This window comes from Chiloscyllium plagiosum, chromosome 11 (assembly GCF_004010195.1).
Source record: "Chiloscyllium plagiosum isolate BGI_BamShark_2017 chromosome 11, ASM401019v2, whole genome shotgun sequence".
Taxonomy (NCBI): Eukaryota; Metazoa; Chordata; class Chondrichthyes; order Orectolobiformes; family Hemiscylliidae; genus Chiloscyllium; species Chiloscyllium plagiosum.
The window spans coordinates 2,708,589-2,730,575 of record NC_057720.1 but is presented as its reverse complement, the minus strand read 5'-3'; the positions used below and the strand labels follow the sequence as shown (position 1 = coordinate 2,730,575).

The window sequence follows — 21,987 nt, the reverse complement described above, 5'->3', positions numbered from 1 at the left end:
AAAGAGCAGCTAAACAGCAAGAGTTTGAAATCCCTGCCAAGAAAATAAATCTGTTCTTTCTCCTAATGGCAATTGTACGTGAAACCAGTGTGGCTCATATTGCAACAACATTTGCATTCGCAAAGAGCCTGAGGGATGATGGGTCAATTAATAGAGGTTTTTAACTTTAGGAAAAGTTTGATAGAACATATGGATGTTATGTTATGAATTGTTGAGAGCTCAGAATAGAGAATGTAAGTAAAAGATAATCATTTCTTTACTCACTCGATGGACATGGGCGTCACAGTATTTATTGCCTGTTCCTAGTTGTCCTTGAGAAGCTGGTGGTGAGTTGGAGGTGCACCCATCCAGGCAAGTGGGGAATAATCTATCACACTCCTGACCTGTGCCTTGTAGATGGTGGGCAGGACTTTGGGGAGTCAGGAGGTGAGTTACTTGCTGCAGGATTCCTTATCATGAATGAATCCAATCAGAAATATAAGGGCAACGTCCTTCCCCAGCGAGTGGGGAGAGTTTTTAAAAAGTTTGTCCATGGGATGTGGGCAACGCTGGCTGGGCCAGCATTTATTTTCCATCCGTAATTGCCTAGTTAAGAGTCAGCACTGAAGAAGGGCAGTTCAATGGTTAGCACTGCTGCCTCACAGCGCCAGGGATGTGGGTTCGATTCCAGCCTCGGGTGACTGTCTGTGTGGAGTTTGCACATTCTCCCCGTGTCTGCGTGGGTTTCCTCCGGGTGCTCCAGTTTCCTCTCACAGTCCAAAGATGTGCAGGTCAGGTGAATTGGCCATGCTAAATTTCCCGTAGTGTTATGTGCATTAGCCAGGGGTAAATGTAGGGAAATGAGTCTGGGTGAGTTACTCTTCGGAGGGTTGGTGTGGACTTGTTGGGCCAAAGGGCCTGTTTCCACACTGTAGGGAATCTAATCTAAAAGGCTCAATGGACTCAAACGTTAACTCAGATGTTGCCAAACCTGCTGAGTTTCACAAGCCATTTCTGTTTTCATTTGCTGTGGGTCTGGAGTCACATGTAGGCCAGACCAGGTAAGGACAGCCAAGAGACTGCTCCCACCTCTTCTTCCATGACCCTACCTTCCCCTCAGGGACCTGGTCTGTCAGAGTTCCTCCCAGCTCCCTGAACTATTCCTGTTGGTCAACACCATACTCCAGGAGGAGGCTGTTCAGCCCCTCGAGCCTGCTTCACCATTCAATAGAATCCCTAAAGTATGTAAACAGGCCATTGATTTTTCACTAACCCTGTGAGGAGCATTCTACCCAGACCCAGGCTCTGAATGTATCACTGAACCCTGCATTTCCCATGGCCAATTCACTAACCTGCACATCTTTGGACTATCAGAGGAAACCCAGCATTTAGTATCTTACATCCAATTTCCTGCCTTTTCCCTGGAACCCTTGATTTCCCAACTGATTGAGAATCTCTCTCTGTCCACCTTAAATATACACAAGGACTCTGCCCCCACAGCTCTCTGTGACAGGGAGTTCTAAAGACTCATAACCATCTGAGAGAAGAAATTCCTCCTCATTTCCAACTTAAATCAGTGGTCCTTTATTCTGAGAATATATCCCCAGGTCCTATACTCTCCCATGAGGGGAAGCACTCTCTCAGCATTGACCCTGTCAAGCCCCTTAAGAATCTGATATGTTTCAATGAGATCACCGCCCATGCTTCTAAACTCCAGGGAGTAGAGTCCCAACCTGTTTAACCTTTGATCATAAGACAATCCCTCCTTACTGGGGGCCAGGATGGAGAATGGCCTAGCTCTGAGCTGAATTGGCCATGTCTGGGCCTTCAGTGGGACAAGGGAAGGAAGGCAATGGGATAGAGTCAATGCCTGGTGGAGGTGATGGGAAGGACAGCTGAGGAGCCTTGTGGAGACCTCAGTCAAAAACCTGCCAGATCCTAACATTGTTCCCACAGAGACACTGCTGGATCAGGACCATTAAACCATAAGGAATAGGAGCAGCAGTAGGCCATTCAGCCCATTGAGTCCTCTCCACCACTCAATGAGATCACGGCTGACCTGATAATCCTCAACTCCACTTGCCTGCCTTTCCCCATTCACTGATCAAAGGAGTGATCGAAAGACAGGGCTGAGGGTGAGTTAGAATATGGGCAGCAGCTTGGGGAACAGCAACTTAAAAATCCACCACCTGAGAAATAACAAGTGACCACATGACAGGACGAAGGAGAAGGACATTACTTACACGTTCCCCTGGAGGGCCAAGTGCCCCTGGATATCCTTTGGAACCCTGAAAGAGAAATATTAGAAAAAATGAAATGTCTTTCATGACCAGACAGTGAAACTTAACACAATGTGCCAACAACCCAAATCAATCCCACAGTGTAGTTAATATCAGGGAGTCATTGAAGATGCAAATTTAATTCACTTGTTTTTTCAATGTTCATCAGACCCTTTAGTTACACGTGGAAAGTTTTTGACACTGATCCAGCTCCCTCAGAGCAGGCTTTCAGAGTGAACAGAAACACTCCTGTTTATCTTTTTTTTATCTAAGGGCAATACTGGCCAGCTGGTTAAAATTTTTTTTATATTAAACCCCCACACTACCACCTAAGTGTGGTAGTGCTTATTTTTTCTCCAGCACCCATGGTGTGTGTGTGTGTGCAGGTGTGAGACACAGTGAAAGACACAAAGTGCACGAATCTTTATTCAAATTCCACCACCAGGAACATAGGAAAACACCCGAGTGGCCAGTGACAAACACTGCTCTTCACATCAAAGGGCAAGGCCGTGTGATCAAAACAGTGAAGGGGAGGGGAGGGACAACACTCCTGTTTATTTTTTTCTTCTTCAAAATAGAGTTGGAGGGGGGCACTTTTATTCCATTTTTTTCTTTTTTTTCTCTTTTTTTCTTCTTTTTTTTTATTAACCCCCACACTACCGCCTAAGTGCGGTAGTGCTTATTGTTCCCCAGCACCCATGGTGTGTGTGTGCAGGTGTGAGACACAGTGAGAGACACAAGGTGCACGAATCTTTATTCAATTTCCACCACCAGGAAGATAGGAAAACACCCGAGTGGCCAGTGACAAGCAGTGCCCTTCACATCAAAGGGCAAGGCCGTGTGATCAAAACAGTGAAGGGGAAGGCAGGGACTAAATCAAAATAGAGTTGGAGGGAGAAATAATGCACTCCACTCCCCGCAACACTCCTGTTTATTTTTTTTTCTATTTTTTTTTTATCCCCAGCACCCATGGTGTGTGTGTATACGTGTGAGACACAGTGAAAGACACAAAGTGCACGAATCTTTATTCAAATTCCACCACCAGGAAGATAGGAAAACACCCGGGTGGCCAGTGACAAGCACTGCCCTTCACAAAAAAAGGGCAATGCCGTGTGATCAAAACAGTGAAGGGGAGGGCAGGGACTAAATCAAAATAGAGTTGGAGGGAGAAATAATGCACTCCACTCCCCGCAACAGTCCTGTTTATATCTGTCAGCCAGGACTCCCTGATTGGACCAGATCAACAGCCCCAATTAGAACTCCTATTCTATGACGTCCATCTAGCTAACCTTGAACCCAAATCTCTCTGCTTGCAGCAACATTGACCTGCTACTACGGCATGCTCACCTCCCTTGTACCACCCTCACATATCCTCTGTAATTAAAATATTTGCCTGAGAAGATTTTAAAAAGGGGCACATTTATTCAAAGCAGAATTACACACCCTTTCAAGCAATCTCTTTCTCTATATTTTGCCAAATACTGCAAGGTCATAATACAATTGAACAAAAATATGTAGAATTAAAAATGACAGCACAGAATGATGCCATTTGACCTACTGTGCCTATGAAAGATTTATCCAATAAGGCTCTCTCTTCCTATTCTTTCCCGATCACCCTCTAAGAGGTTTCTCTGTCAAGCGTTTATCAAATTCTCTTTCAAAATTTATGATTGAAGTAATTTGTAGCACCCTTTAAGGCAACGTATTCCAGATAAAAAGAAAATCCTCATCTTGCCCTCTGGCTCTTTTCCCAATTCCCTTCAATCTGTCTCCCCTGGACATTCCTGTCACTGGAAATACTTTCACCTGATTTGTCCAAATAAAACTCATCATGATTTTGACCGACACGATTCGATCTCCTCTTCACCTTCCCTGCTCCAAAAGGGAACATTCACAGTTTCTCCAGCCTCCCCCAGAACAGAAATCTCCAGCAGCATTCCGGTAAATCTCCTTTGTATTGTCTCTCAGGTCCTGACACCCTCCCCTAGATGCAGGAATCCACAATCTTCCTACTGGACGGCTTGACCAGTGACTGAGAAGACACTTAACCTAATCTCCTTGCCTTGTGCTCTTGTACGCAGTTGTCACGTGTCTGTAGTCGCAAATAACTCCAACAATTACAGAGAATTTCCCAGCACAGTCTCACTATTAGTCCAGGCTGAGATAGCTACTTCAGAAGAGCCTTCTCTCAGCCCTGCTTCATCTCACCCTATCATCACAACCATCTGTCCCCCTCTCTCCCTCTTGTTTTTTAGACACTGTATCTTTTTATTTTTCTGTATTTTTGATTGTGGACTGAAACGAGAAAGGTTTTAAAACCAAGGATTGGTGTATGTTTTGAAAACAAACAGCCTGACGCTCATTGTGAGTACTATTTACACAGCTACTGGTTCCAGCAGTAACTGAAGTGCAGTGCGCAGATGAGCTAGAGCCAGGGGGCTGTGTATAGGTACAGCTGTGGTTGGTACGAGCAACTGATTCGCTGTGGACTAGTGACCAGTTATTGATGACAAACACCTTCTGCCTGCTAATGGCTCCGGAAACCAATCACACATCTTGATGCTGTGAACAAGACATAGTGAAGACCATCAGACCTCTCAATTCGCTGCACTAAAAGCCACCTTAACTTGGAAGAATAGCAGCTTTTTTTCCCCCTACAGCAATTTCAATAAGCTGTGACTTTTAATTAATATGTCAGAGACCTTTTATAAATGTGAGTGAGCCTCACTGTGTACATCCTGCCAAACCAGTGACAGCATCTGCAGATGGAAGACCAGGAAGTGGGGTTATAACCAGCAAATGAACCATCTCTGCAAACCCTTAAATCCAGGAATGACTGAACTGCTTTCCCAGCCTTTCCTCCCACCCATAACACCTACACTTTTTTTCTTGTCTGTGCGTAAAGGGGGAGCTTGTAAAAGGATTGGAGTTTTAATTAATAGAGTTTTTTTTGCCAGTAATTCATTATTATTTACCAATAGGTAGAGTTATTCACTTGTAATAAATAGTAATTCTTGTTAACTACAAAATCAAGCCCATGTTTTCTCTCAACCTAAGTCAGGGAAAGTGGGGAATCCTGTAGACTTTTAAAATGCTTTAACTTTTTTCAAACAGTGGGGCCTGATTTCCAGTATGCCGACTCAGTGAGGTGTAGTGTTAACTTGGTTCCTCTAAAATGCATCAAAAACATTCACAGAATCATAGAATTATTACAGTGCAGAAGGAGATCACTGATGTCTGCGCTGTTTCTATTCTATAGCGCCAATCTCCTCCTTTTTCCCCGATATCTCTGTGCTCTATTTCCATCCAAATGAGCATCCAATTCCCTCCAGTGCCTCAGTTGAACCTTCACCACATTCAGGGCAGTGCACTCCATCACTGAACTACTCACTGGCTTAAATATTTTCCCCACATCATGCTTGCTTCATGTGCAGATCACTTTAAATCACTTTGACCACTCCCTGTGGGAGTGAGTTCCACCTCCTCTTCACTTTCTGAGGAAAGTGGTTTCTCCTGAATTCCTGATTGGATTTTAATGAACATTTTATATTTATGGCCCCTAGTTTTGGATTGCCTACAAGTGGAAATCTTGTCGGTGAAATCACTGTGAGAAGAGTGGAGAACTCTTTCAATGTTCTCTTTCCCCAGCTCGATCCAATGTTCCTTTATTTATTAAGTACTCGGTGTGACAGTGAGAATCCTGGAAAGAGAGGGCTTCGGTAATTAGGAATAAAAGCTGGAGACAGTTCAATCCATTATGCATTCCCACTCCAAATGTTCAGTCATAGATTATTTATCTGGACAACTAAGCAGGGAAAGCCAACACTGAAGCTAAACATACAGCCCTCGCAAATACTCAATCATCACAGAATCTTGCAGATGCTGCAAATCTGAACTAAACACTGGAAATACCCACCTGTGTGAGAGAGAAACAAAGGAAGTATCACCGGTTTGTCACCTTGGAGTTAACCTTCTGGTTTGCTGCCCTGACAAATCACTCCTGGTGCTCTGTGATAAAGCCACTGAGCTGAAAGACTTAGTCGGTTTCTCTCTCTGCAATGGCTACCCGACCTGCTCTGTATTCCCAGCACTTTGTCTGAACGCCAAACCTTCTTTTACCTCTCCAGAAAGTGAAAAACAAATCCATAAGATAATTTAGACTACATTTAGTTTAATAATGTCCTTCAAATTAACAAGCTCACTTAGAAATTGAGCCACTGTATAAAAACTAAGAGTTATTCATCTAAGACGGAGACGAAAAGTGGTTATTTTCCCTCAAAGGGGCGTGGGTCTCTGGAATTTTCTTTCTCAAAAGGCAATGGGTGCAGAGCCTTTGAATATTCTTTGGCAGAGATAGATAGGTTCTTGAAGACAAAGTGTGTGAAAGGTTCTCGGGAGCAGGTGTGGATTTGTGTTACAATCAGATCTGCTCTGATATCATTGGAGATAGTGAGGGGTGCAGATGCTGGATGTTCAGCGTCGATTTAAAGTGGAGCTGGAAGAGCACAGCAGGTCAGACAGCATCAGAGATGCAGGAATGTTGATTTTTCAGGTCAGGACGCTTCATCAGGACTGGGGAAGGGGAAGGGAGCTCAGAAATAAATGGGAGGAGGGGCGTGCTGGGGGAAAGGTTGGTGGGATGGTGATAGTTGAATGCATCTGCCCTGATCTTAACCAGTGTTGGAATGTGCTTGGCCAGCTGAATGGCCTACCTCTGATGTTAATTAGTTTATTTGTTTGCAGTTTGGAGCGATGAAGCACCAGATCCCTCAACCAAGGAGCTTGACAAATAAAGTCAGGGAAGTTAACACTGAACTGAAAACAACAAAGAACCACAGCTGTTGGAAATCAGAAACAAAAACAGACATTGTTGGAGAAACTTAGCAGGTCTGGCAGTATGTGTGGAAGGCTCTGTCTGTTCTGAAGAAGGATCACTGAACTCAAAACACAAACTCTGCTTCCTCTTCACCGATGCTACCAGACCTGCTGAGTTTCCCCAACAATTTCTGTTTTTGTTTCTGAAGTTAATACTAAACCTTAGTAAAACACTAGCCAAAGCACAACTACGGTATTGCATCCAGCTCTGGTCACCATACTTTGAGGAGGGAACAAGGAATCAGAGGAGGTTTACAAGAACGGTTCCAGGGACAAGGCGATTACAGCGATGGGATTAGGTTGAAGGGTCTAGGCTAGTGAAGGGTGTTGAAGGGGGATTTGGGAGTCTTCAGTAGAAGTCACTAATACCTAACATCCAACTTCAGTGGGTAACAGGGAAGGCAAATGGAATGTTGGCCTTGATTTCAAAGGGAATGGAATATAAACATAAGGAAGTTTTGCTAAATCTGTACAAGGCAGCGGAATACTGTGAACAGTTTTGGGTAACTTATCCAATATGAGATATACCAAACTTTGGTAAAGTTCTGAGGAAGGGTCACCGGGCCTGAAGTGTTCACTCTGATTTCTCTGCACAGATACTGCCAGACCTGCTGAGTTTTTCCAGCAATCTGTGTTCTTGTTTGTGAAGAGATATACTGTCATTGAGGGTTCACTCAGCTGATTCTGTGGATGGAGAGAATATCCTTTGTGAAAGTGATGATTGCGGGTGCGGAAGATCAGAGTCAAAGAGTGCGTGGTGCTGGAAAAGCACAGCAGGTCAGGTAGCATCTGAGGAACAGGAGAGTTGACATTTTGGGCATAAGCTCTTCATCAGGAATGAGGCTATTTCCTGATGAAGGACTTATGCCTCAAATGTCGACTCTCCTGCTACTCAGATGCTGCCTGACCTGCTGTGCTTTTCTAGCACCACACACACTTTGACTCTGAATGTCCTTTGAGGAGAGATTGAGTATGTTGGGCCAGTACCCACGAGAGGTAACTTTATTAAAATTCTTAGGGGACTTAACAAGATCGATGTGGAAAGGTTGTTTCCCCGTGTGGGAGAGACTAGGGCCAAAGGGTGCAGTGAGGGGTAGCATTCATGAGGAGGAATTTCTTCACTTAGTGGGGAGTGAATCTGTGGGCTTGGTTACCACAGAAGGCTGTTGGGCTGGATCATTAAATATTTTCAAGGCTAAGATAGACAGATTTTTAATCTGTAAGGGGTTCAAGGGTTATGGGGGAAAGGCAGGAAAATGGAATTGAGAATTACCAGATCAGCCATGAACTCACTGAATGGCAGAGCAGACTCGAATTGCCCATTCACCTCATAAAATGAGCCCTTTACAAAGCAGACCCAGGGATGGATCTGCAGCATGTCTGGCCCGGGTTGGGATTAGTCTATGTACACCATGAGTGGTAGCTCTATTATGGTGCTCAACAATAAATAATCCTTTCCAGTCAGGAGTCCTGAGTTATGACAGCCTCCAAGCTTAGCTAGAATATGTCCACCTTCATCATAAAAATAGTCAAACTCTCTCGTGCTCAAAGGTGGTGGAAGCAGTGTTTGAAACACGCATGACTCTCTGTTAGAAAGCAATTCTCCTCATCTCTGCCTTAAATGGACAACTCCTGCTTCCTAAACAGCGCTTTCTAGATTCCCCCCCAAAAGGAAACATTCTCTCCACACCCATCCTGTCATCACCCCTCAGGATACTAGATATTTCCATAAATTCACCTCTGACTATTCTAAACTCCAGTTACATTGACAGACTCTGTCTGTACAACCTTCCCCCATAAAACAACTCACTCATTCCAGCAATGAGCCTGGGAAATATTCCACTGAACAGCATCAAGTATGAATTAGACACTGAGCCCCTTGAAGACAGGAGCCAGGAAATGAGATAGAGTTGGTGACATTGGAACAGAGTTTGTGACACAGAAGGCAATGTCTGACTAATGATCCCTGAACAACAATTATTTCGCTGTATATTTAATCAACATATCATCAAGGCCTAAAGAATAGTTGCTTCCTTATGTCTCACTCAAAATGAGATGTGGGCATATCATGCAGCAGTGAACTTTGTCACAAATTAAATGTCAAAGATTATCACTTTGATAAATATTCAACAGAAACTTTATTTAGTTTTCAAGCAAATGGTAAAGAGTAAGGCATGATGAAGAAATATGCAGGAAGACACTTCCATTTAGTTATTTGCTGGAATATCATTTGAATTTTGCTGAAAATAATCTCAAAGCTTCTCATCTTGCACTCGGAACAGAACAGCACAGGAACAGGCCCTTTGGCCCAACGAGAGTACACTGGTGCCTTTTGAAACTAACCTTTGCCTCTAGATGGTCCAAATCCCTCTATTCCCTGCCTAGTTATATATCTGTCAAGGTGCCTGTTAAACATTGCTGTTGTAGAGTCACAGAGCCATGTAATACAGAAACAGAACCCTTGGTTCACTCCTCCAAGTTTCTCAAACTGAACCAGTCCCATTTGTCTGCATTTGTCCCCTGTCTCTCTTATCTTTTCTAACCCTGTACCGTCCAAATATCTTTTAAATGTTGTCATTGTACTCACCTCATGGAATCACAGAATCCCTACAGTGTGGAAACAGGCCATCTGGCCCAACAAGTCCACACTGACCCTCCAAAGAGTAATCCACTGTTATGAAGATGTGGACATATTGTACCTTTAAGAGAGTTAAAAGCTAGTAGAACCACCTGACACAGCACCAAGTGTTCTGATCAAGGTATAATATAACATTTGGTTGAAAATTCAATTAGCTGGTTGCTTGGAGATGACAAAACAAATTCAGATTAGGCCAATCAGTTTAAATTATATCCCGAAAAATACCAAACTCCAATCAAGTTTGAATTGAGTATATTGCCAACATTAAAAACCAATGGCACAATCCGATGCTTTGGAGGCATAAGACTAGGAAACATTGAACAGTTAAGAGGAGAACTGCCAAGCCATCAGCATCTGCAGACAGCCCAGAGAATAGCTCTCTTAAAGGTACCTTTATTGATCAGTAACCTGTGAAACAGAAATCCCTAAGAAGAAGAAAAGAAGACAGAGAAAGATATAAAGAGAGGATTCGACATCTGGCTGGTTTTGAAAATTTGAATTTTGGTAAATCTTAATCGGGGGTTTTATTGGGCTAGTATTGTAGAAGGGAAAGTAAAAGATAGGTTAAAGGAAGGAGTTGTGAATAATTGTCAGGTGATTATTCTCTGTTATACTTTAAGAAATAAAGTTGTTAATTTTTGACTTTAAACAGTTCTTGGCCTCTTGAATTTTCACAGATTACTGCACAGGGAAACTCTTTTCTGTGTTGCAGTTTTAAATTAAGCAGGAGGGTTTACCCCAGCACCTAACAGTTTGGGGTTTCATGTCCATGATTAGACAGGTTTAGACAGATCCAGTCTGAGATTTGGACAGATTTGAACAGATACGATCCCAGTAGATTTAAACACTTGTAAGCTAGTGTCCTAAATCTTTAAATAAAACTTAGGTGAGGCAATTTGTTTAATTTTGGTGACTTGTGGTTGATTAAATTAAAAGTGGGAGAAGTGGCTCTTAAAATTGCTAAAGAGGTTTTGGGATTTGAAGATGATTCTCAAACTTACCAAGGCAGTTTAGAAGGAAAGAAAAAGGCCATACTTCTAGAATTAGCAAAGAAATTAGATTTGGGTTTAATCAAGGGAAAAGTAAAGCTGTAATTGTAAGGGAATTACTCAAACACTTAGGTATGCCAGAGAAACAGACAAGTGCAGGCGAGGTAGAAAAACTTAAATTACAATTGAGGAAAATGGAGTTAGAAGATAAACAAAGAGAGAGGAAAAAGAGAGAGAGAAGGTTCTTGGCTGAGCAAAGAGAGAGAGAAGAAAGGAAGAGACAAAAAGAGAGAGAATTTGAACTTGAGAAGATGCGATTTAGTCACAAAGTCAAATTAACAGGATGGAAATTAAAAGAGAAGGTAGAGATAGATACAAATATGTCAAAACTCTGCCACAGTTTGATGAGAAAGATGTTGAAGGTTTCTTTATTTAATTTGAAATTTAATTTAATTTGGCTCGGCAGATGGAATGATCCTAGGATTTATGGGTAATGCTATTTCAGACTAGACTGGAAGGCAGAGCCAGTGAGGTATTTGCTGTGCTGTCAGATGAGGGGTCAAGAGATTATGAAGAGGCTAAACAGGCTATTTTAAGTGCTTATGAATTGGTACCAGAGGCATGTAGACAGCGGTTCAGAAACATAAAGAAGGAACCAGGTCAGACTTATGTTGAGTTCACAAACATTAAACATAGTCATTTTGATCAATAGATGCGGGCTTTAAAATAGCGAAGACCCTGAGGCTCTAAAAGAGATTTCTCTGCTGGAGGAGTTTAAAACCTCACTTCCAAAGATGGTAAGAATTCACGTGGAGGAACAGAAAGTCCAGGAAGAACGGCAGCAGAATTAGCAGATGAGTACATGTTGGCGCATAAGACAAGCTTCTGGCCAGAATTTCGTCCTGTGAGGGATAGAAGTTGGGAGAAGGGGAGATCCTACACTACGAAACCAAGAGTAGCAATCACTGGTAAGAATTTACCACAGGATAAAAACGAAGCCCAAAAGGATGGAAAGGAGGTGAAAGGCCTCAGGTGTTTCCACTGGGGTAAAGTGGGACATGTAAAGTCACAGTCCTAGTCGTTAAAGAAAGGCATTGTGGGAAAAGATGTGATAAAATAAGCTCAGCCAGTGGCGTTAGTGAAGGTAGTAAAGGAGCTGCAGGAGAGTGCACAGCCTGGACAGGGGCTGGGTATGGAGTTACTACCTGATCTCTACAGAGAATTCACCTCTGTAGGTAACGTTTACTCAGAAAGAACAGGGGGAGAAGGACAAGAGGTTAGAATTTTGAGAGATACAGGATCTAACCAGTCACTGATAGTAAGGGATGAGCGAATTAACACTCTTTCTGATCTGTTATCCGAGAGATCTATCTGATCTGTTATCTAATCTGTGGGATAGATGGGCAGAAATTTAGCGTTCCCCTATGTAAGATCAAGTTGGAATGCCAACTCAAGACTGGGAAAGTTACAGGAGGAATGATTGATCAACTGTCAGTTCCAGGAATTCAGTTTGTTCTTGGAAATGATTTCACAGGATCCAAGATGGGAGTGACACCTCTTGTTGTGGAGAAGCCCAAGGAAGACTAAAAAACTGAGCAATAAAACAGAAATATCCTGGTATTTCCCCACACTGTGTGGTAAGCAGATCCCCCTATCCTAAGTCGCAAAGTGAAAAGGGAAAGATGAAGGAATTGAGGTTCAGTTAACAGACACTCTGTTTGACGTAATGGTGTAGAAGAAATCTGAACAGGCAGAGGGTCAGACAGAAGTGTTTAGTCCTGAAAGACTAAGGAACTTGTAAAAGCAAGACAAGATGATAAAAGATATATCTGTGGATGTGTACTCTGAAAAGGAGGCAGAGAATATTCCAGAAGGTTCTTATCTGAAAGATAGAATCCTAAGGTGGAAATGGAGACCACGGCAGGTTAGTGCAGAGGAGAAATGGGCTGAAGTGCACCAGATTGTGTTGCCAGTAGCATACAGACAGGAAGTGTTACGGTAGCACATGAGCTACCTGTAGGAGGTCACCTAGGAGTATGAAAGATTCAGGTTAAGATTCAAAAACATTTTTATTGGCCTGGAATGCACAAGGATGTTTTTAACTTTTGTTCTATCTGTCATACATGCCAAATTGTAGGATTAGCCACAGTCGGAAATAAAACCAGCACCTTTGCTGCCAATTCCTGCATTTGAAGACCCGTTCACGTGGGTCATAATTGATTGTGTAGATCCCCTCCTGAGAACTACAAATGGGAACCAGCACTGGTTAACCATAATGGATGTGTCTACCAGATCTCCAGAGGCAATTCCACTATGGAGTATCAAAGCAAAAAGGGTAGTAACTTTCTTCACATGGTATGGGCTACCCAGAGAGATTCAGTTGGACCAAGGGTCACATTTTACTGCTAGGCTGTTCAAGGAGGTTATGGATAGCTCAGGTATACAGCACTTTAAATCCAGTGCATATCATCCTGAATCCCAGGGAGCTTTAGAAAGATGGCATCAGATCTTGAAGATCATTTTGGGAGCATACTGTCAGGATTACCTGAATGATTGGGATAAAGGTATCCCATTCGTATTGTTTACCATTAGAGATGCAACAAATGAATCTACTCAGTTCACTCCTTTCGAGTTAATGTTCAGTTTTGACTGAGAGGCCCTTTGAAATTAATTAAAGACAAATTGACAGGACCAATGCCAGAGATTTCACACTTAGATTATGTATTGGAGGTGAGGGAGAGATTAAATCGAATTGGTGAGTTAGCTAAACAGCACCTAAAGAGGGCACAGTGTAGAATGAAGCAGGTGGCAGATAAAAGCTCTGAGACTTGGGCGTTTTCCCAAGGGGATGACGTGTTAGTACTGTTACCAGTGATAGGAGATCCCTTCAAAGCCAGGTTTAATGGTCCCTATCAAACTGAGAAAACGTTGAGTCAGGTGAACTATCTAGTAAAGATGCCAGATAGAAAAAAAGGTATCGTGTATGTTATGTGAACATGTTGAAACCGTATTATACTAGAGAGAAAGAACTGGAGAGACAGGTGTTAGTTACTGCCCCGCAGAGTGAGGAATCAAATCCAGAGGATGTGGATTTTGATGTGCCTCAAAATAGATTTAAAAATGAAGAAGTCCTTGAGGAGTGGGATAGGTTAGTAAGGTATCTGTCTCAGGAGCATAGAATGCAGTTGAAAGACTTGTTACTGCAGAATAAGGACATATGTAAGAATCAGATGGGGAGGACGAATGCTATTATACATGAAGTAGACATAGGGAATACTGCTCTGATACAACAACACCCCTCTCGGCTCAATCCTTTCAAAGTCAGACAGGTGTAGATGGGGGTGGAGGCCATGCTCAATGAGGACATCATCGAACCGAGCCAGAGCGAGTGGAGTTCGCCGATCGTCTTAGTTCTCAAACCAGACAGGACTCAATGTTTCTGCATGGATTATCGGAAGGTCAATGCTGTTATAAAATCGGACTCATATCCAATTCCGAGATTGGGGGACTGTATCAAGAAAGTCGGACAAGCCAGTTACATCACCAAGTTGCACTTAATGCTTGGTTACTGGCAAGTGCCTTTATCAGAGACGGTGAAAGTAAGTTCTGCATTTGTAACCCCAAATGGGCTATATCAGTTTAAAGTGATGCCTTTGGAGTGAAGAATGCACCCCCCAACATTCCAAAGACTCATGAACAGAGTTGTGGCTGGGTTTACAAACTGTGCTGTCTATTTGGACGATGTCGTGATCTTTAGTAAGTCCTGGAAAGATCACATGGTACAGTTGGCAGGGCTCTTTGAATGACTTCGAGAAGCAAAACTGGTGATATACTTAAATAAAACGGAATTTGTGAAAGCAGAGGTGACATAACATCGGTCATGGAAAGTTGACCCTGCGGAATGAAAAGACAAAGACCATCGAGGAATTTCCATGACCAACCTCGAAGAAAGAGGTGCTTCGATTCTTAGGACTCATCGGATTCTATCGGAAGTTTGTTCCAAACTTCAGCAATGGCACCATTAACCGATTTGCTGAAGAAGAATACAAAGTTTCGGTGGACAGAACAATGCCAGGAGGAATTTGGCCATTTGAAAACCATATTAACCACCAAACCAGTTTTAGCTACACCAAACTTTTCAAAACCTTTTTAAAGCCGCCATTGATGCTGTTGACGTAGGAGTTGGAGCTGTACTGCTACAGGAAGATGATGATAGGATTGAACTGCCAGGTGGTTACTTTTCAAAGAAAGTCAGCATCCACCAGAGGAAATACTCCACAATCGAAAAGGAACGACTGAGTTTGGTACAGGCCATTTTAACATGTATGTCAAGAACAACGTATCGGGGACGGTTGTGTACACGAATCACAATTCTCCTACATACTTAGAATGCTTTAAAGACAAGAATATGAGACTATTTTGTTGGAGTCTTATGTTATAGACTTTTAATTTAAAAATCATACATGTTGTAGGTCATAAGAATGTAATCACAGATGCATTATCACGTGTTTAACTGATAAAGTTTAGATGAGATTTGTATCTACTTAATTTATATAGTTATATGGGAAGAAGTTAAAGTGAACTTAGATTAAAGGTCGGTATGTTTCGGTAATGTGTTTGAAGAATAGAAAAAAAGAAGACATCTTTTCATTCTGATGGTTCATTTTTTCTTAAGGGGGGAGGTGTTATGAAAATGTGGGTGAAATGTACCTTTAAGAGAGTTAAAATCTAGCAGAACTACCTGACAGCACCAAGTGTTCTGATCAAGATACAATGTAACATTTGATCAAACAACTCGATTAGCTGGGTGCCTGGAGATGACAAAACAAGTTTGAATTAGCCAATCAGTTGAAATTATACCCTGAAAAATAGCAAACTCCAAGTATGAATTTAATATATTGACAATCTTAAAAGCCAATGACACAATCCAATGCTTAGGGGTATAAGACCGGGGAAAATTGAACCGTTAGGAGGAGAACTGACAAGCCACCAGCATCTGCAGACTGCCCAGAGAATAGCTCTTTTAAAGGTACCTTTATTGATCAGTAACCTGTGAAACAGAAATCCCGAAGAAGAAGAAAAGAATGGTAAGGTCCTAGGGAGTGTTGCTGAACAAAGAGACCTTGGAGTGCAGGTTCATAGCTCCTTGAAAGTGGAGTCACAGGTAGATAGGATAGTGAAGGCAGCATTTGGTATGCTTTCCTTTATTGGTTAGAGTATTGAGTACAGGAGTTGGGAGGTCATGTTGTGGCTGTACAGGACATTGGTTAGGCCAATGTTGTGGCTGTACAGGACATTGGTTAGGCCACTGTTGGAATATTGCATGCAAATTCTCGTTTCCTTCTTATTGGAAAGATGTTGTGAAACTTGAAAGGGTCCAGAAAAGATTAATAAGGATATTGCCAGTGTTGGAGGATTTGAGCTATGGGGACAGCCTGAATAGGCTGGGGCTAATTTCCCTGGAGCATCGGAGGATAAGGAGGTGACCTGAGAGGTTTATAAAATCATGAGGGGCATGGATAGGGTAAATAGACAAGGTTTTCCCCTGGGATGGGGGAGTCCAAAACTAGAGGTTTAGGATGAGAGGGGAAAGATATAAAAGACACTTAAGGGGCAACTTTTTCACACAGAGGGTGGTACGTGTATGGAATGAGCTGCCAGAGGAAGTGGGGGTGGAGGCTGGTACAATTGCAACATTTAAAAGGCATCTGGATGGTATACGAATAGGAAGGGTTTGGAGGGATATGGGCCGGGTACTGGCAAGTGGGACGAGATTGGGTTGGGATATCTGGTTGGCTTGGACTGAAGGGTCTGTTTCCATGCTGTACATCTCTGTGACTCTATGAATCTAAGACAAAGGAAGATATAAAGAGAAGATTCAACATCTGGCTCGTTTTGAAAATTTGAATTTTGGTAAACCTTAATAAGGAGTTTTATCAGATTAGTATTGTAGAAGGGAAAGTAAAAGATAGGTTAGAGGAAGGAGTTGTGAATAGTCGTTAATTGATTATTATCTGTTATACTTTTAAGAAATAAAGTTGTTAATTTTTACTTTAAATAGTTTTTGGTCTCTTGAATTTTCACATATTACTGCACAGGATAAATCTTTTCTGTGTTGCTGATTTAAATTAAGCAGGAGGGTTTACCCTCTGATGGAACATCCATCCAGACCTATTTCCCTACACTTACCCCTAAGTAATACACCTAACCTACACTATAGGTGATTTAGCATGGCCAATTCACCTAACCTGCACATCTTTGGACTGTGGGAGGAAACCGGAGCACCCAGAGGAAACCCACGCAGACACGGGGAGAATGTGCAAACTCCACACAGACAGTCACCCAAAGCTGGAATCAAACCCACGTTCCTGGCGCTGGGAGGCATAGTGCTAATCCCTGAGCCACAGTGCCACCCTCTCTCAGTTCCTCTGCCATCTAGTTCCATATATGCACCACCTGCTGTGTGAAAAAGTTACCTCTCATGTCCCTTTTAAATCTTTCCCCTCTCACCCTACACCTATGCCCTCTTGATTTGGACTTTCCTAGCTTGAGAAAAAAACCCTTGTTCATTTAATCTATCCGTGCCCCTCATGATTTTACAAAACGTATGTAAGGTCACCCCTCAGCCTCTGACGCTCCAAGGAAAATCGACTCAGCCTAGCCAGCCTCACCGTCTTGCTCAAACTCTCCAGTCTCGATAACATCCTTGTCAATCTTTTTTGCACCCTTTCCAGTTTAATAACATCCTTCCTATAGCAGGGTGACCAGAATTGTATGCAGTACTCCAAATGTGGCCTTACCAATGTCTGGTACAGCCATAATATTAACCTCCACCACTGCCTCAGGCAGCACGTTCCAGCCACTTACCACCCTCTGCATAAACACCTTCCCTCTCATATCGCCTTTAAATTTACTTAAACATATTGCCTCTAGTAAATGACATTTCTACCCTAGGTAAAAGACTCTGTCCGTTCTATCCATGTCTCTCAAATCTTCGTAAACATCTATCAGGCTGCCCCTCATCCTTTGATGTTCCCGTGAAAACAAGCCAAGTTTCTCCAATCTCTTCCTGTAGCTAATACCTTTGAAAGCAATATCCTGGTTATCCATTTCTGTGCCCGCTCCAAATCCTTCTGGAAATGTGGCGACCAGAACTGTACACAATACTCCAAATGTGGCCTAACTAAAGTTCTGTACAGCTGCAACATGACTTGCCAGTTTTTCTAGGAGAAAGTGAGGACTGCAGATGCTGGAGATCAGAGTCGAAAGTGTGGTGCTGGAAAAACATAGCAGGTCAGGCAGCGTCCAAGGAGCAGGAGAATCGACATTTTGAGCATAAGCCCTTCATTTCTGATGAAGTTCTGCCATTTATTCTATACTTCCCTCCTGCATTAGATCTTTCAAAATGCATCACCTCACATTTGTCCGGATTAAACTCCATCTGCCATTTCTCCACCCAAGTCTCCAGCCTACCTGTATCCTGCTGTATCCTAACAATCCTCCTGGCAGCCAACCCCAATCTTTGTGTCATCTGCAAACTTAAGAATCAGGCCACCTGCATTCTCCTTCAAATCATTTATATGTCCCACCATTGGTCACAGATCCCCAGTCAGAAAATCAGCCTTCTATGACTACAATCTATGACTCAGTCAATTCTGAATCCAACTTATACCATCTCACCACAGATCTTATGTGACTTCACCTTCTGTACCAGCCTGTATTGAAAGTGGAAACTTTGCTCATTCCAGTGAGAAACGTTCCAGCTTATCTATCCTCTCCTCATAACGCAAACCCTCCAGCCCCTGCAACATCCTGTTCAATATTTTCTCAAATCTCTCCAATTTAATCATATCCTTCCAATAACAGCAACCAGAACTGGACACAATACTCCAGAAGAGGACTCAACAATGTCCTGTACAATCTCAATGTGACGTCCCAACTCCTATAGTCAATTGTCCGCACAATGAACACAAGTGTGCTAAACTCCTTACTCTCCTTGTCTACCTATGATAAAACTTTCACAGATCTACATGTCTGAAACCCTCGGTCTCTCTTCTCAAGGGCAGTGAGGGATAGGCAATAAATACTGGACCAATCAGCAATACCCTCATCCCATGAATGAAGATTTATACACAGGTGTTTTTGGTATTAGCCAATGTCATCAAGCCACTATCATGGTGAGCATCAAAGTGGCACATGCTAGCTGACAGGGCTGTTGCTGTCCCCCCTGTCATTAGCAACTCCTTTAGAACCTTGTATATTCTAGGGTATTCAAACCTCATTATTTAATGTCTCCTCATAATCTACCTCCTGGAGTCTTAGTGAACTGAGACTACTCTCAACCCAAAGCAAACTGTGGCAAACTGTAATTCCTGAAGAAGGGCTTATGCCCGAAATGTCGATTCTCCTGTTCCCTGGATGCTGCCTGACCTGCTGCGCTTTTCCAGCAACACATTTCCAGCTCTGATCTCCAGCATCTGCAGACCTCACTTTCTCCTCAAACTGTGGCACTACAACGATACATAGTTCTCCAGCCGTGACCTATCCATAATTGGCACTAATCTGCCTCTGCCTTGCATACTTTGCCTTATGGATATATGTTTCTGTGGTTCAATGACTCAATGCCCAGTATCAGTCAAGATACTACAGTCTGTAAGGGTAGAAGGCACGATGTTGAGGAGACACAACCTTACCTTGTGGTTCCCTTAGGAAACCTGCACTCAGAAACAATATTAAAGCAAAGAGTCTCCTCTCTTTGGGCTTTTTCCCAGCACTGATTTTGACCACCCTGAACTAGTGTCCTCTCTACCTTCTCCAAAGAGAACGATGCAGATTTAACAATCACTGCCAAAGCTGAAAGCAACAAATGCTGGAGCTTACAGTGGGTCAGACAGCATCCAGGCAGGGACAGCAAGTTAGTGTTTCAAGTCTAGGTGACTCTTCACCAGCGCTGGAGTGGGAGTTCCTCATCATTCTTGTAAATCTTTCCTCAGCCATGTCGAAGGTCCAGACACCAGCCAAGGCTGAAGCAGTAGTTTAAAAAGGCTTGTCATAACTTCCTTGTCCTTATTGCCTGTAAGACAATCTATGAAGGCCAGGATTCCCTTTTAATCCCTTTCTCGGCCTGTGAGAGAGAGGCCCAGGGAGAGAATTCAAAAGATTTAGGAATTAGGCAGCTCAATAGCTCAGCCGCCAATGGTGGAGCAATGAGAACCAAGCTCAAGGCTGGAATTAATACAGCACAGACATCCCAGAGGTGGTTGGATCTGAAAACAAGGATTAGATTAGGTCCCCTACAGTTTGGAAATAGGTCATTCAGCCCAACAAGTCCACACCAACCCGCCAAAGAGTAACCCACCCAGACCCATTCCCCTACAATATATTTTACCCCAACTAACGCACCTCACACTACGGGCAATTTAGAATAGCCAATTCAGCTGACCTACATATTTTTGGATTGTGAGAGGAAACCGGAGCACCTGGAAGAAACCCACGCAGACACGGGGAGACTGTGCAAGCTCCACACAGACAGTCACCCGAGGTGGGACTTGAACCCTGGTTCTGTGAGGCAGCAGTACTAACCACTGAGCCACCATGCCACCTAAGGTCAGTTACTGAGAACAGGACAGTGATGGGTGGCTGGGACTGGAGGGATATAAGGAAGAAGGCTGCAAGGTTTTGGAATTATGAAGGTGAAGATAATGGAAATTCAACCAGGAGATGGTTAGAGTCACAGACAGATCCTGGTGCCATCAATGGAATGCCATGTATTGAAAGTGGAAATGTTGCTTATTTCAGATACATCCCCAGGACAGACTTCAAATTATTGCTGTACAATGACATTGCTCACTGGCATTTTAAATTCCCTGAGCAGGTTAGGATCGCCTGTTGAAATTCAACTTTTCTGTCTTTTAGCAAGCAAAACTCACTATCTGCAAGACAACACTGTGTTAAAATTCACCGGATATACAAAAGAAGCCAGGCTCAAAACATTCCAATATTTTGGTTTTTTGTTTGTTTTTGAATGCACACTCTCGATGAAAATATTTCATGAACAAAAAAACAGTTTATTACCTTTTGACCTGATGGACCAGGAGGGCCAACTGGACCGATGGGACCTGGTTCCCCCTGTGTGTGAGAGAGAGAGAGAGAGAAAGAGAGGGAGAGAAATCACAAGATGAGACGCAAAAGTGTCAAACTAAATATTTTATACTTTCAGGGAATTCCACTATCACTTCTGGTTGGTGTGTGCTGAAGGTTTATATAACACACTGACTTCAGAGAACATATCAGGGAAAAAGTTACAGGGTAATTGGAAATAAAGCAAGAGGAGGGGGGTAAATTGGACAACTTGTCCAAAGAGCTAGAATATGCACAATGGGCTGAACAGCCGCTATTCGGGTTGTATGATTTTGTGCTCGGTTGAACACCTTTGGTCTTCTCCTGCCTTCTCTGTTCTGGGCAGAATGAGAGCGTAGATCTCATTGTAATCCATACTCCCCATTGGGTTTGACACAATGCGAAGTTGTTCCCATCACCCATCTGTTCCCCCTCCCCTCGAGACACTGGCTGTTACCCACCAGTTTGCAAGGTTTGAGGATGTCAGCTGTAACACAGGGAAAGAGCGAGAGGAGTCAGCTTCATGTCACAGGCAACTTTCCCAAGGTAAAACCTCAGCAGTTTGCTGTGAAGTCTTTGAGAGACCTCCCCTTCCTTCTGCCCCCACCCCATTTGAATGGGCTCATATTTCCCAAGGGCAGGCAGGAATGTAAGAAGAAGCTACATTCAGATCAGCCATGAATGGCAGAGCAGGTGTGGAAGGGCTGAATGGCCTACTCTTCCTATAATTCAGGTGAGCACATCTTCTGTGTGCTGGTAAGGAGCTTCTAGATTCATCTACAGGAAGACTGACTAAACAATGAGAGACCCCTGAGAAATCAGGTCAAACAAGATTTCGTATCACAGTCTGAATGAGTTAAAATTGAAACAGCATGTCAAACCACACTTTCTACAGGGTTATTGTTCCTCGGGAGATTACGTGAGAGCAGTGTTCCCTCCTCCTTCATTGGGAACGATGAACAAAATAATATTTTATGTGTTCATGGGAGACGTAGAGGAAGATGTGGAGGGAAACGGGATGGTGGGTGGAGAGAGGGAGGGAGATGGGAAGGGGAGATGGAGTGGGAGAGGGGAGATGGGGAGGGGAGACAGGGAGGGAGACGGGATG

At 43.1% G+C, this 21,987-nt stretch overlaps 1 protein-coding gene across 3 annotated transcripts in view; it reads right to left on the bottom strand.

Annotated features, from left to right (window-relative positions):
* The window catches only part of LOC122554101 (collagen alpha-1(XXIV) chain), a 461,503-nt gene that overhangs the window by 261,344 nt on the left and 178,172 nt on the right, over positions 1-21,987 (bottom strand). For all 3 annotated transcript variants that reach the window (XM_043698575.1, XM_043698576.1, XM_043698577.1), the window contains 2 exons: positions 20,835-20,888; positions 2,223-2,267 (listed from right to left, as the gene is read on the bottom strand). In XM_043698575.1, the coding sequence (XP_043554510.1) occupies positions 2,223-2,267; positions 20,835-20,888 (99 nt within the window). The remainder of the gene's footprint in view (positions 1-2,222; positions 2,268-20,834; positions 20,889-21,987) is intronic.